The following is a 14,384-nucleotide window of genomic DNA, read 5'->3' as shown; positions in this document are numbered from 1 at the left end:
GTGTGTCTGCAAGGCCTTGCCTCGGCTTCCCCATTGTCCACAGCGGTGGAGCACCAGCCACGCTGCCAGCTCACCAGGTGGTTCTGGGAAGGGCTCACAGGTCCCTGGCAAAGGGCTCGGTTTCCATTCAAGGAATCGTCATCCTCTTTCCTGGTGGGGATTGATTTGTTCCAGGAGCTCTCTAAAAGTGGGCGTTAAGTGACTGGCCTGTAGTTTTGCCATCATTTTTAGGTTCCTGATGAGTGGCCCTGTGCTTGCCCTTTCTCAGGAGACCTTGCCTGTGTCACAGGAACTCTCAGTAATGGTGGTGACAGCCAGTGCCTTAAAGTGCTCTCGGATGTGTGCCAAGATGAAAGTGGCCCATTTTGAGGAATCTTGGATCAGCTTTTTCCTAATCTGAGTGTGACTTTTTACCTTAGGAGGAAGGCTGATGTGGCCAAAAGAGCCAGGTTCAAGTTCTAATTTGGCTGCTGGTTGGCTGTGTGATCTTAGACAAGTCATTTAACCTCTCAGAGCCTGAATTTCCTCATCTGTTAAACGAGAATCGTAATCTCTAATTTGCCTCACAGGGATATATAGTGTCGTTCACTCATTCACACATTCCTGCCTTCATTCCTTCACTCTGTTATTCAATAAATATTTGTTGAATAGGCAGAGGTGAGGGGAGGGCCTTCCAGGCAGAAGGAATCCTGCAAACAAGGGTGTAGAAGTGGGAGGCGCACCCTGGCATAGTTTGCTTAACGTGGGGCTGGATAGAGTGAGAAGGGACTGGAGACACTCAAGTGTGATGGCGTGGATCCTCACTGGGGCTTTGTTCTGTGAGCGGTGGAGGGAGCAGCTGAAGGCTTCTGTGAGGGGGAGGGTGATAAACATGAGCAGGAAGGAGCCGCTCTGCCTCAGGTGTCTCTGACGGCTCCTCTGTTGAGGCCTCATGCTTGCTCCTTGCTTCACGTCTCATCTCTGTGGCTGATTTTGACGTGTTCTGGGTTCTCGGGGAGCCCCATCCCCTGTGAGCCATGGTTGCTATTAGAATACACAAGATGGTAGGGCCTGGGGTTATCTGGCTCATTGATCTGCCTTCTGGGAGGTTGGCCACATGGAAGGTCACTAGGAAACCATCATGTTGCCTTCAGTCATGAAGCATTTCTTCAGGGGCTAGAGATGAGCAGCTTTGAGGCTTCTCACACACGTCTCTGAGGAGCTGGAGGTGTGTGGGGAAGGGTTACTTGCATTTGTCAAGGATGCCCTGAGTGCCAGGTGTTTTGCCAGGGCTTTACAAAATGATCTGTTTAATCCTTACACAAAGTTTACTGAGTGAGGCTCACTCCTGTTTTCGTGAAACTGAAGAGCGCTTGAGAGATGGACTCGCCCTACCTGGTTCTTAGCCTCACCGTATTCAATGCGAAATGGGGGTCAGCAACACTACCGCATCATCTTCAAGGGAGTTGTGAGGATCAAGTGAGATCCTGGATGTGAAAGCTCTTTGTAAACTGGAAATTACTGTATGCATAGGCAGGCGTATTTATAGTACTACTTCCCAGCGAAATCCTTTGAGATTTGCTTGGGCCTTTCCTGCCTGGGCAGATAGAAGGTTCGAACCTTTGGTTTCTTTGTGCATTTTCTTCCAGCCGGCTCCAGAGTCAGTGGCTCCACTCACCACTTCTCTCTTTTAAGCTCACAAATATGAAGGTACTGCTCTTGTTTTAGAAAATTAACGCTACAGTACAAAATTAATATCAAAGTAAGCTTACTTGTTTGCCATTTTGGTGAAAACAATAATAGATCATGGAATTTTAATGCTGGAAGGGACCATCTCATCCTTTTTTGAAATTTGAGAAAACAGAAGCCCAGGGAGATAGTCCTGTAGCTAACAGATGCAGAGCCAGGATTAGAACCCAGTGGGTCCCTTGCCCAGGACCCCCCCACTGCCCCACATCGCCCCTCTCAAGAGAGACTTCAAGTGCTTCATCTCATTTGTGGAGGAAGGATCCAGTTTCATCAATTTCATTACACCAGCCCCTTTATGTAACAGGCTGTTTCCGGGTCCTGGCAGATGGTCCATAGTAACAGTGCTTTGCTGATTTGGTTGGAGCTGATCCTATGAAATGAAAAATCCTGTGCAGCAGATGCCTTTCCCAGTCCCTGGCCGTGGAAGAGTCAGCCTCCCCGAGGAAGGCACTGCGGCTTTGGTGCTTACCATCTCTGCTGTGACTGACGGTGAATGCTGTGGGAGGGAGTCTTAAACCATGTCACACTTTTACAAAAGGTCACATTGGTGACTTGGAGTTTCTTGGCAGGTGGGTGCTGGTAAAGGGTGTTTCTTCTAGGGCCTGAGGGACAGATGGGAACAGGGAGCAGAGTGGGAGGGAGATGAGCAGATGTGGCAGGGAAAGACAGGCTGTCCCACCATGGATCTGGCCTGGTGGCTCTTCACACCGTGAGGCCGTGCACATCCAGATGAGCAATTTGAATATAATGCAGTGCTTGTCACACCACCCACCAGCCTTCACAGTGGACCTTGATCCCAAGCCTCCCCCAGCCCCTTCCATTGAAATTCCCGGACTCCAGGTCTCCTGATCATCTCCCCTTTCCTGGTGGGCTTGGTCATAATGCCTTCTCCTCAGTGGCCTCCTCTGGCCATGCTCGTTACTGCCACTGCTTGATGCAAGGGACAGATCCCCAAACCACTGACAGTGGAGTGGGCGTCCCTTCCACGGACTCCTCCTGACCTGGTGCTGCTGCTCAGTTCCCACGCAGGCAAGGTGCTCACATGTGGAGTGGGAGTGTGTTCCCCCACCCCTGAGTGCAGCTCTGTTAGGACCCCATAGGTCTTTTAGACCCATCTCTCATGAGGAGCCTGGGGGAGTTCCCAGAGGTGGGATTAGAGGAAGTTTGAGAGGCACCGTCCGGTCATGTCCTAAGATGTTCTCACTGGTTGACAAACTGGCATCCCAGGATAGGCGCCCTCACCTCCTTGCTGCTGCCCATGGATGAGTTATTTGCCTCCTGAAAAGTTGGGGGCAGCCTTTGTCTCCCCTGTTTGAAGATCTTAATCTGTGTCTCCCGTTAGCTGTAAGCCAGTTTCTCTTTGGAAGCCAAGGATGCATATAGTATTTCTGGGGGTTGCGGGATCTCTTGAGGTTTCAGAGGTGGGACCTGGCTTCCTACCATAACAGCTTTGATGTGACGGTGAGCTTTGCAGGATCCGCTGGCCCAGTGTGTGGTTTGTCGCTGGTCCTGCTTCTGCGGGGCATCAGGGAGGTCTGCAGGGGGAGCTGTGTTCCCACAGCCAGGTGCTGGGATCTTACTGAAGGAACTGAGCATTCCTCTCTCTGCAGGCCCAGGCATGCTTGGGAACTGCGGCTTTCCCCCGGCTGTGCCGAATCTCCCCAGTTTCCCTCCCAGTGCCAGCCTCCCTGTGAGTCATCATCACCAGTGGAAAATACGGCCTCACCAACAGCTGGGCGCAGTGCTTGGCCTTTTTTTTTCTGTCTTTTTTTATAGCTTCACAGAGATGGAAACCGTTGATGATCTTTTGCAGTGGACAGTAGCTGAAGGAGAAGTCCAGGGCTAGGGACGGTGGTTCTAGGGAGGGAGAGGAGATGGCGTAAGGATGGTGTCTTTCCATAACTGGCCTTTGGGCCTTCCAGGCAGCCATCCCAGGGAGGCAGGCAGGAGGGAGCGTGCGGCCCTCAGCTGTCTCTGCCCTTCCCTGCCGAGGAGCCAGGAGGCCTTTGGGAGTTAGCTGACGCAGGGAGCAATGGAGCTCTGCGAGATTGACTGGTCCTTTTCATAGAGGCCTTGGACAGGATGTACTAGAAGTCGGGGGGGCCTGGGTTCTAGTCTTGCTTTGCTTCTAACTCCCTATTTGACCTTGGGTAAGTCAGTCACTTTCCTCACTGGGCCTCACTTTTCCCAGCTAAAAGCAGTTGGGTTAGAAGGGCTCTGAGGTCCCTTCTTGCTCTGACGGTCTGTGAGTCTGAACTGAATGTTAAGAATTTTGAACCTTGTTCCCATAATCCTCTTGAACATCTGAAACCTGCAGCTATTTCTCCAGGTGAACAGTGCTCACCGCATAAGGAGAATCCCACAGATGTGATCCCTCCCTCCAAGAACTTACAGTCCTCCTCCTTTCCTCTCCCCACGAGGCAGTGGACAGAGTCTACTGGGAAGCAGGAAACTGGGATTCTGGCCTGGCTCTGGCAAAATACACGTGTGTCCTTGGGCACGTCATTCCCCTCCTTCGGCCTCTTTTTCATTTTCTGTAAAATCAAGAGATTCTTGATTCGTTGCTTCTTGGCTTCAGCTCCCCCCCATCTCTCTCCCCGCACCCCCAACTTGAGCCTCCTACTAGCTTTTCTGCAGGGTGTGATTCTTAGCTGCAGAAGCTCTGGGGTATAGGTTCCTTTCTTGTTGGGAGGGAGAAGAGCAAGATTATTTTTTTAATTACGCAGCTAAGATTAGGCAGCAATCTACATTTTAAAATGTTATTAATAAGAATCTAAAAGTGTGCGAAGAAGCTGTGGAGTCTGAATGTGAAATGAGCTGGGAAACATCTGCAGAGGCTCTGGCCCCAATCAGGGATTTTTCTCTGGGTACCAAGTAGCTGCTAGGTGTGACTGGCAGCCTGACGCACGGCTGGGCCCCTGGAGGAGCAGGAAGCCCAGCACTCAGCCGGAGCAGCCCCCCAGAGCAGGGCTCACGGCTCAGCCTCTCATGATCGTTCTTTGCAAAATGGCTGTAGAGAAAGAGTCATGATCTTACTAGCACCTCTGTTTAGATTTTATGAAGTGTTGCACGTTTCTCGTCTCCCTTTTCATCCTAGTCCTGAGACCGAGTTAGAGCAAGTTTCGTTGCCCCTTCCTGAGTTGGCTGAGGTCTCTTAAATTTAAGATTCTTCCTTTCAGAAGGGTGGCGTGCTGTAGAGGAAAAGCTCCAGATAGGAAGATGCGAGCTGGGCGTGCTCGCGGGCCTCCACCTCCCTCCCAGCTCTGCCTGCCCCTTTCCCTACTTTATGTTTCTCAACAGCACTTCGAGTCATTTGCGATGGTTTGTGTTTTATGTGTGTCTGGTCAGTTGTCTGTCTTCCTCCAACTAGAACGTAAGCTTCACCAAGCAGGGGAGTTCTGTCTGTCTTGTTTGCTTCTGTGACCCCAGCACCTGGGACAGCACCTGGCGTGTAGAAGGTGCTCAGGAACTATTTGTTCAGTATCATGACTGCCTGGCTCTGTTTCTGAGTAGTCCGTGTGACTTAGGAAAGTTATTTGTTTTCGTCAGTTTTTTATTCTCTTTGGGGAGTTGGATAGGATGGCCTCTGATGTGCTGGGTGGCATATGAAAGTCCATGGTAAGAGCAATGCCTGTAACTCTTTTCTCTTTCAGCAAACACTGAGCACCTGCTGTGGGTCAGGCCCTGTACTAGGTGCTGTGAGGAATACAGAGAGAAGAGAAAGGACCACTGTTCTCCACCCTTTAATGCATGTGATGGTAATTTTGTGTGTCAGCTTGACTGAACCTCAGGTGCCCAGATATTTGGTAAACATTATTCTGGGTGTTTCTGTGAGGGTGTTTTTGGATGCAATTAACATTTACATTGGTAGACGGAGTAAAGCAGATTGCCATCCTTAATGTGGGTGGGCCTCATCCAATCACTTGAAGGCCTGAATGGAACAAAAGACTGACCCTCCCCAAGTAAAAGAATTCTCCTGCCTGACAGCCTTTGAACTGAGACATGGGCTCTGCAGATTCTGGACTTGCCAGCTTTCATGATCATGTGAGCCAATTCCTTATAATAAATCTCTCTCTATAGATCCTATTGGTTCTCTTTCTCTGGAGAAGCTTGACTAATACAGTGGGCAACATAAGACATGTCATCGGATCATCTTATATTTGGCAGCATAGGATGGTTGTTGGAACAGAGGTACGAGCACATGCCATTGGTTCCTAAGGAAGGGGTGGCTTATTCTGACGAGGGGATAATGGGACGCTTTAGGGAGGCAGTGGCGTTGGAACCAGGCCCTGAGGGGTGAGAAGGGGTTTGGTGGGTGGAACAAGCAGGCTGACCAACATTGCAGGCTGGGGCACAGCATGACCCTGAGGCCTGGGAGGGAGGAAGTGGGGTATGCCCTTGACAAAGGGGCAGCCGTCCAGCCCTGAGAGAACACAGCTGCTTGGAGGGAGGGACTGTGTGGACAATGAGGGGCTAAACGAACAAGCACACCAGCGACGGGGCTTCCTGCGATATGCTCACCTGGTTTGGGAGAAGGTGCTCGTCCTCCCTGCTCTTGTCTGGGAAGCCCTGGCCCCGCGTGGTGTGGATAGTCCTGTAGCCGGTCTAGGGGCTCCTCCGGGTGCAGTCTGTCTTGACTCCCATCACTGGTGCTCCCAATTTGACAGCTAATAAAGTTAGTGGTGAAAATGGAGCAGCGGTGGGGAATGTCTGGCATGTTTTGGGACTCTCATCTTTGCCATATAGGCCAAGGATGACTCTTACTGGCTGGGCTCTCTTTGTGCCCCTGGCCCACACTTGTGTCCCTGTAACTTTGAACAACCTCCAGAAGTCCTTGGGAAAGTTTACTTTTGAAGAGGCAGTGTGCCCCAGTGAAAAGTGGAGCTGGGGTCCCATGAACCAGCGCATCCTCTGCAGGGCAGTGACGGCGGGCACCGACTCTGGGGCCAGGCTCCTGGGTTCCATCCGGGCTCTTCCGCTGACAGCTGCAGGACTCCAAGCCCCAGACTTCACCTCTGTCTGTGCTGTAATTTCCTTACCTGTAATTTGAGGATTATAATAATGCCTCCTGGTGGGGTGTTTTTGTGGACTAAATGGGACACTCCATGTAAAGAGGCTGGCGTGAAACACGTGCCCTCTAGATATTAGCTGTCGTCAGCATCATCATCATTGCGGCTTTGCCACTTACTAGCTGTGTGATCTTGAGCAAGTCACTTAACCTCTGGGATCTGTTTCTTTTTCTGTAAAATGGGGTTCACACCAGTTATTCAGGGTTGATTACATTATATAACTTAATGGCAGTGCCTGAAATCGAGTTTTACACTGAGTCAGCTCTCAATAAATAAATTCTCCCCAGTTCCTTAGTTTTTGTTCAATCTCTTTGCAGGCTGTTGCTTGTCCTCTCTTTAGTTGGACAGCCCACGTTTGGAAATTTTATTACTGTATTAACTTTTAAAAAATTCCAAACCTTTTGTTATGTGATATTGTTCATGATATGACTCTGGAGACCTAGGAAATTTTACAAAAAAATAACAGGATATACAGTCAAGTCCCAATTTTTATTTAAATTGTGAATTATATTAGTGGTCTTTGATATTAGACTGGATGTTTTATTTTAGGACATTGGTCAGGCTAAATGTGCCAATAAAATTAGATTGTACACCACTCATTTTGACGCTAAAGATTTTTAGACATCATTACTGAAGTTTAGATCAGGAAGAGGTCTTGGAGGTCATCTATTCTAGTCCTCTTCTTGTGTGGATGGGAAAGCTAGACCCTAGAGGAGAAAGAGTCTGTCAAGGTCTTGTAGCCCAGAAGAGAAGCCAGGATTAGGATCCAGGTCTTCTGAGCCTCAGGTTAAAGCTTCCTCTCTTCTCCAACTCACTGGGCTTCACCTCTCTTCTCCATTGTTCTCTTCTGCTCTCTTCCTTTTTTCCCCCTAGTTTTAATTTATTTGTATCGTGTGGTACAATGTGCCAGGTTCTTGAATCTTACAAAAATCCAGAAATTCCGTGGTGGAGCCTTCTGTGCTCCCCCGCTTCTTCATCAGTAGAGACAGTGACCCTGAGACCTTGGTAGATGGGAGTTGGTGGAGAAGATTTGACAGATTGGTAGAAACTGTGGGTAGAACTGTGGAAGTTCTTGATAAGGCTGTGGCATTCAGTTTGGGAGAATAATAGTAATAGTGGCTAGCATTTATTATTATGTGTCATGCACTTTGTGTGAATGTATCCTTGCCACAACCCTGCAAAGTAGATGTTATTATTCCCATTTTGCAGATGTTGAATAATTTGCTCAAGGTTATGAAACCAGCAAATGATAACAGTTCAGTAGTGGTGAGCAAGAAGTAGGAAGGTAGAGATGGTTAGATTCATTTGTTATTCAGGCAACAGCTATTTTATTGAGCACCTACTTTGTGCTGGGCATTATTCTAGGATACAGGGATAAGCAAAAATAGACAGTCCCTGCTCTCATAGAGCTGACTCTCTGGAGGGGGAGACAGACATTAATCCAACAGTCCTCCTAATGACTGTATGTGTATAAACTGGGATAAGAGCTCCCAAGAAGAGGAACGTGATTCTCTGAGATTGTTGCAGAAAAGAATCTGATCTGGGTTGAGGGCTCAGCAGGATTGAAGAGTGAGTAGGAGTTGACTGGGTGAATGGGGTTGGGGCAGTGGAGATAGCCGGGACAGACGGAAGCAGTGTGGAGGCCCGTCGGGGAGCGGCAGGGCACGTTTGTGCACGGGAAGGGGCCTGGCGTGGCTGCTTCCAGCACCTGTGCTCTGAGCTCCCTCCCTTCCCTCTCTCCTGCTCCCTACATGGGAAAGTTAAGCTGGGTGACTCTTGGGCAGTTAGTTCTGCGTCTGACTACTCCTTGGTTATTATTATCAAGTGCCTTTTTATAAAGCCTCTGTCCACATGGCAGAATGAAGGATGAGTTGCAGAAATGAGGCTCTGATGCTCTGAGGACTTAGAATTAATGACTCCGAGAGTAACTGGTGTTTGTAAACAGATGAATTATAAATATAACAAACTCATAGGCAGAGAGTGGGCTCCTTCTCGTGTGTGTGTGTGTGTGTGTGTGTGTCCCCTAGAAGGCCTTGCAGCATCCTGGAATTTTAGAGGTTGTATGGCCTTTTCTCTGCCTGACCCATGGGTGTTCTTTTTATAACTTTTTAAATAACATGTATAACATCTATTTGCTAACTCCATTTTGATATCTTCAGTCACATTCTGTTCCCTTTTGGGCTTATTTGTTAAGAAAATATGGATGTTCCTTATATTACACTGTAATCTATCTTCTTGTCGCCTTCAGGACCCGTTTCCTAGGACAGGGTAGGAAGTCCTTTTCCCTGGGGAGCTCAGATGCCACTGGAGCAGCTTCTCACTGTGCCTTAGCTGGGGCTGCAGCACCTGCCTCATCCCCATCCCAGGCAGCCCTCTGGTGGATGGGAAAGGAAGCTGGCTCCTTGAGTATTGATCATCCACCCACCCGCCCGAGTCTCCTCTGACCTCAGAGCACCCCCCACTCCAGGGCTTTGCACCTAGTAGTCTTTCTCCTCATTCACTCCCTCTTTATTTATATTTGACTATTTGATAAAGATGTTTGCAGAAGGCCCCAGTAGACTTAAATCATTTGGTAATGAAATAAATAACATTTCATAATTCCCATTGACAGGACCCTTAATCTAGCATCTCTGCCCCTTTGTCTATTTCTTTTAATGGCACCCCCACCTTCCCAGTAACCTTGAAGTCCTGAAATCTCAGAGTGGTGTTTGTGTCCTCCCGTCCCTTTCTCTCGCATTTAATGGGGTGCCAAGCCTTGCAAATTCTTACTTGTTCTCCCCTGTGTCTTCCACCCCAGTTTCAGCCCTGATGCATCTTAGGCTTGTGTACTGTGGCTGTTCCTTCCTTCCTTCCCTTTTCACTTACTACCTCTGTGACTTTGGGTAGGTGCCTTCTTCCCTGTCAGTAAAATGGGGCAGGTGGGAGTACCTATCTCACGGGGGAGTTGGGAGGGACAAGCAGGATACTACATAGAGAATGCTTAGAGCAGAAGGCTGAGGGACAGAGTAGGTGCTATGGAGGGACGTGTCAGCTGTGAATATTATTGTTACTGGCCCCTCCAATCCTCTGCCAGATGTACCGTCCCTAAATGTTCCTTTCATCAGGCCCTACCCCTGCTTAAAAGTCTGCCGTCCCCCGGTGGTCTATTTAGCAGTAGTCCCTAAAATGAGCGTGCAAGAAGAATTGCCAGCACAGTTCTAGCTCGAAATGTTTCCTCCGGGCCCTAGGCCTTCTTTGTCAGTGCTGCTCATTTGGCCCGTTTTCTTCTCTGCTGCATTGGGACCTTTTGCCGTGTGTATTTCCTGGCTCCATGGTTATTCTGTGTTAATTCTCACATGGATGTGCCTTTAAATTATATTTTACTTGCTGACTTTATTTTGAGCTGTCATTTCTCTCATTTATATGGAGACACAGACCTATACTTTTTGGATGACATTAATATATTATTTTTTATCACAGTAATATATAATTCTTACTCTAAGGAGAAGATTTATTTGTTACATTTGTGATCTGAATCTCCTTGGGTTTGACGGCATGCCTCAGCTTGAGGCAAATATTTATCTACAGTGCGTTAATGAACATTTTTTGTATGTGGATTCACTGTTTTCTTTTACTCTGGGTGACCTAAAATCATAATCCTTGTGTTTAATGCCTTTATGTCTGCGCTTATAGTCCTGAGTTCTGCATGGCCTCCTGGGAAGGAGGCCATTCTAGTGAGGATAGTTGGACGGTACACAGAACATAGCCATTTAATCTGAGATGTCCCCCTCCTCAAACACTGTAAGAATGCCTGTGTCGTCAGCTAGGTTTCCTCGGTTGGTGACAGCAGCTGTGCAGTCATTGGAGCTACCCTTGGTCTTGGAGTCAGAAGACATAAGTTTATATCTTGATTCCACCACTTCCCGGTTGTTTGGACTTGACCAAGTCATTTAACCTCATCTGTAAAATAAGCTTAATAATCTGTACTTCACAGAATTATTATGAGGATTAGCTGAGATAGTGTCTGTGAATGTGCTGGGCACCTGGGGGTGGTCAATAAATGCCTGTTAAAAGAAAAGGAAAAGAGCCTCCTCTGTCCTCTGTGAGCCTTCTGATGCAGCATATATTTTGGGGAGAAACAGACAATTTCAGAGAGTGCACCTGCCCGACTGAGCAAACTTAGGTTGGAGACTGAAGGCTGGACAACCAGTCGGCGTGGTTTCTGGGCTTGTCTCTAATAGAATGTCTATGGCCTCCCTGGGGAGCATGAAGATTAATTAGTTAATCTTTGTAAAGTGCTTTGAAGGTGAAAAGTGCTATGTAAGTGGAATGGTTGAATTGCTATTGGAGATGTAATAATGGTAGCACCATATTCTGGCAGTCTTGCCTGTCTTGGACGTCAGTAATCAATAGCAGAGCAGGTTCTAAGATGTTTTACTTGATAAGAAAGGATTTGTTGTGGGATTTGTGGTAACATTTCTTTCTGTTGTCTTGCAAATAGCAACTTGCCAGTTCTTCCCAGCAGAGGAATGCTGGGCTCATTTAAGAAGTAACAGTCTCATCCTCTGGCTTTCTGGGCATCTCCTGGCTAAGGCAGTCTGATTGTCAGTCTAGCCAGCTCAGGTGGAGAGACAGTTTGCCGGTTTGGATGCTTTGTGGGTCCTGGGCACATGGACTTTTTTTGGTCTCATCCTGCGGAAGCTCAGGGAGAGTGTTGAGTGAGTGTGGACTAGTGTGAATGACCAAAGCAGGGTGGTACCGTGGGCTAGGAGGAGATGTGGCTTCGCTGTGTGACCCCGGGCTGGTCGCTTCTCTGAGCCTAATTTTCTCTCCTGTTAAATGAGAACATATCAGTTGATGAGAACAGTAATAAGAGTGGCTCACAGGAGGGTGGATTTCACCCTTTCTGTGGAGAATTGAGGAGTCAGGAAAGGTTTCACAGAACTGTTGGTACATGAGCTGGACTGTAAAGGTTGAGCTGTAGTTTACTAGATGAATAATGTAAGGAAAGGCCACCATGACAACAGGTACAGCACATGCCATGAGAAGCCATGAGATAGCACATCTGAATGGAGCCACCCCGCTTCTTGTAATACACCTTGTATCCCATGGGACTTTGCTCCCTCTTTGAGGAAGCTCAGGAGTCCGATTCCTGTGAACTTCTTGGTGCCTGCGTTGGTGTCGGTTGAGAAGACTGATCCTGAGAACTGTATCCCTGCAGAGCCCTGTGCCCCTGTAATATTCTGACATGTCCCCCGTGAGTCTGTGGTTGTTTTTTCTCTGACACTATAAACCATATGTTGAATGTGGGGCCAGATGAAGCTTTGATGCTAAACACAGAGTAAGTAGTAGATTTGTCTAGAATTTAATATGCATTACTTGGTGTTTTGTCTCTTAAGCAAAGTTTTTCTTTGTTAAAATAAACATGTATAAAGAATTTATACAGCGCACATGGTTATGCATATTTATTGCAGAGAATCTGTTAATAATCTATGCCTCATCGGATTTCGCATTTCTGTTGAAATAACAAATGTGGCACTTGGTACAGCTGAATGAGTTTGGTGAATTTTCTCTTATTTGGGAGAAGAAAGGCCATTTCTCTTTTTCCAAATTTCATTTTCTTCTATCGTCTTGAGCCCTGGCCAGCTTCCCAGGTGGTGCATCTGGGGACTGAATGCTTTTCTGGTTCCCAGTGATTTTGTATTTTTTTCTGTCTCTCCCTCCTTTCCCTCCAGTGCACGTAGACACTGGCCTTGGCACTGTTGGCATTGCTCCTTTGGGTGAGAGTCTGGCCTCCAAAGGGCCCTTTTATAGTACACGGAGGGGAAAACGGACGTGAAACCGACCGTTAATTGAGTGCAGAGTGAGGCCCTGAGATGTGGCAGGGGGCAAGTCAGGAGCCTGGGGAACTTCAGGGTGACTGGGCCCTGAGTGGGGTGAGAGAGAGGAGAGCCTGGGGACAGACATCTGGGCAAAGCACAGTACGGTCTGGGGAGGGGAGAGACTGGGGAAGCCATCCAGCGAGGTTGAAGTGTTATCTGTGGTCATGTGCACATCTGTTAAAATGCAGGAGCAAAGCTTTAGAATCAGCCTCTGTTGGAATCCAACTCTGGTATTCACCACTTGTTTGATCTTGGACAAGTCATTTCGCCTCTCTGAACCTCAGTTCCCACAGCTGTAAAAATGGGAATTCTCGTGCATTCTTTACAGGAAGATAGGCTCCTGGTACATTGTTAGTTGGTACTAAAATAAATGTTCACACTTTCTCTTGTAATTCGTTGCTTACCTATGAGAGCACAGCTGTGGAACGTAGCCTTAATTCAAATAATGTTTGTTTTTAGAAACTGGCAAGGTGTTTACCTGGGGCCGTGCGGACTACGGTCAGCTAGGGAGGAAGCTGGAGTCTCATGAAGGCTGGAAACTAGACCAGCAGGATTCATCCCTCCCCGGCCTGAGACCACGGAACAGCACACTTTCATCTCTGCATTGCTTGACGGGAGCTACTGAGGTAGGAAGTGACTTTCCATAGATGTTATGCGTCCTTTTCCCTATCTTTCAGTGAAGTTTTTTGAGGGCCTACTGTGTGCTCATGTCCAGGCATATGGTAGTTTACATGCAAGAATCTGAAGGGTCCTTGCCCTCAAGTTGCCTGTGGTTTAATATGGTAGAAACAGCAGTTACCCAGATAACTATACCACAAGGCAGACTGTGTGTAACAGCTTTAGAGAGGCTCGGTATACTCTGGGTCCACTTCAAAGAGTGAGATGTGAATTCGGGGTACAGGCGTTGGGTTGGGCTTCGAGGGGGACATGGTTTTGAGCTGTGCCTGGGAGGATGGGTCAGACTTGAGCAAGCAGCTCCAAGAAAGAGGAGGACTTTCAGGTGGGCACAAGAGCTTGAACAGAATCCTGGGGTAGGAAAGGGAAGAAAGTGTTTGGTACCACCGCTGGTTCAGTTTGGCTGGAGCATGGGCTGTCTGCGGGAAAATATGAGGTGCCATCAGATAGATGGGTGGAACCTGATTGAGGAGGCCTTTAACTCTGAGCTGAGTATTCTGTGCTTCTGTTTATATCTCCCAGTGTAGAAAACACTGCAGTTCAGTTGCTTATTCAGGCCCCTTTAGTTCCCCGAAATGTCTTGAATTTCTACATTTAAGGAAGGAGTCTTAATTTCTCCAGGGTGTGTGTTTCTGTTACTAAATTTTACTTTACTGCCATCCTTAAAAAAAAAAGGCTAGGGTTTTGAGAAGAGTGAGGATGGCCACGCAGGAAATGTGCCTCTGAACCCAAGTTGGCTTAATGAAGGAATTCAGTCTTCATTCAGAGTCTGTCAAAAAATTAATAAGCTAGTGAGACTTCTGTAATTAGCATCAGACTAATTACAACCCTCTCCATACCTAGAGGGCTTCCCTTCCCCTGCGGCCTGCCTGGCCTCCTCCTTCCGGGTATGTAGGACGGTTCTCAATTTCTGCTTCACATCCCAGCCCTGGGCCTCTTTGGGCCCTTCCTTAGTGCTGGGTTGATCTGTCTGTCTTTCTCTCTCTCTCTTTTTCTTTAATTGAAAAGGTACTGAACCACACCGCAAAGAGGATTTAGATGTGATAATAAT

General features: G+C 47.9%; 1 protein-coding gene across 4 annotated transcripts in view; it reads left to right on the top strand.

Annotated features, from left to right (window-relative positions):
* The window catches only part of SERGEF (secretion regulating guanine nucleotide exchange factor), a 205,914-nt gene that overhangs the window by 34,126 nt on the left and 157,404 nt on the right, over positions 1-14,384 (top strand). For all 4 annotated transcript variants that reach the window (XM_058546083.1, XM_058546081.1, XM_058546084.1 and 1 more), the window contains one exon: positions 13,118-13,284. In XM_058546083.1, the coding sequence (XP_058402066.1) occupies positions 13,118-13,284 (167 nt within the window). The remainder of the gene's footprint in view (positions 1-13,117; positions 13,285-14,384) is intronic.

Source organism: Diceros bicornis, chromosome 7, assembly GCF_020826845.1.
Source record: "Diceros bicornis minor isolate mBicDic1 chromosome 7, mDicBic1.mat.cur, whole genome shotgun sequence".
NCBI lineage: Eukaryota > Metazoa > Chordata > Mammalia > Perissodactyla > Rhinocerotidae > Diceros > Diceros bicornis.
Note: the sequence above shows the minus strand (reverse complement) of the source record. Positions and strands in the feature narration are given on the sequence as shown.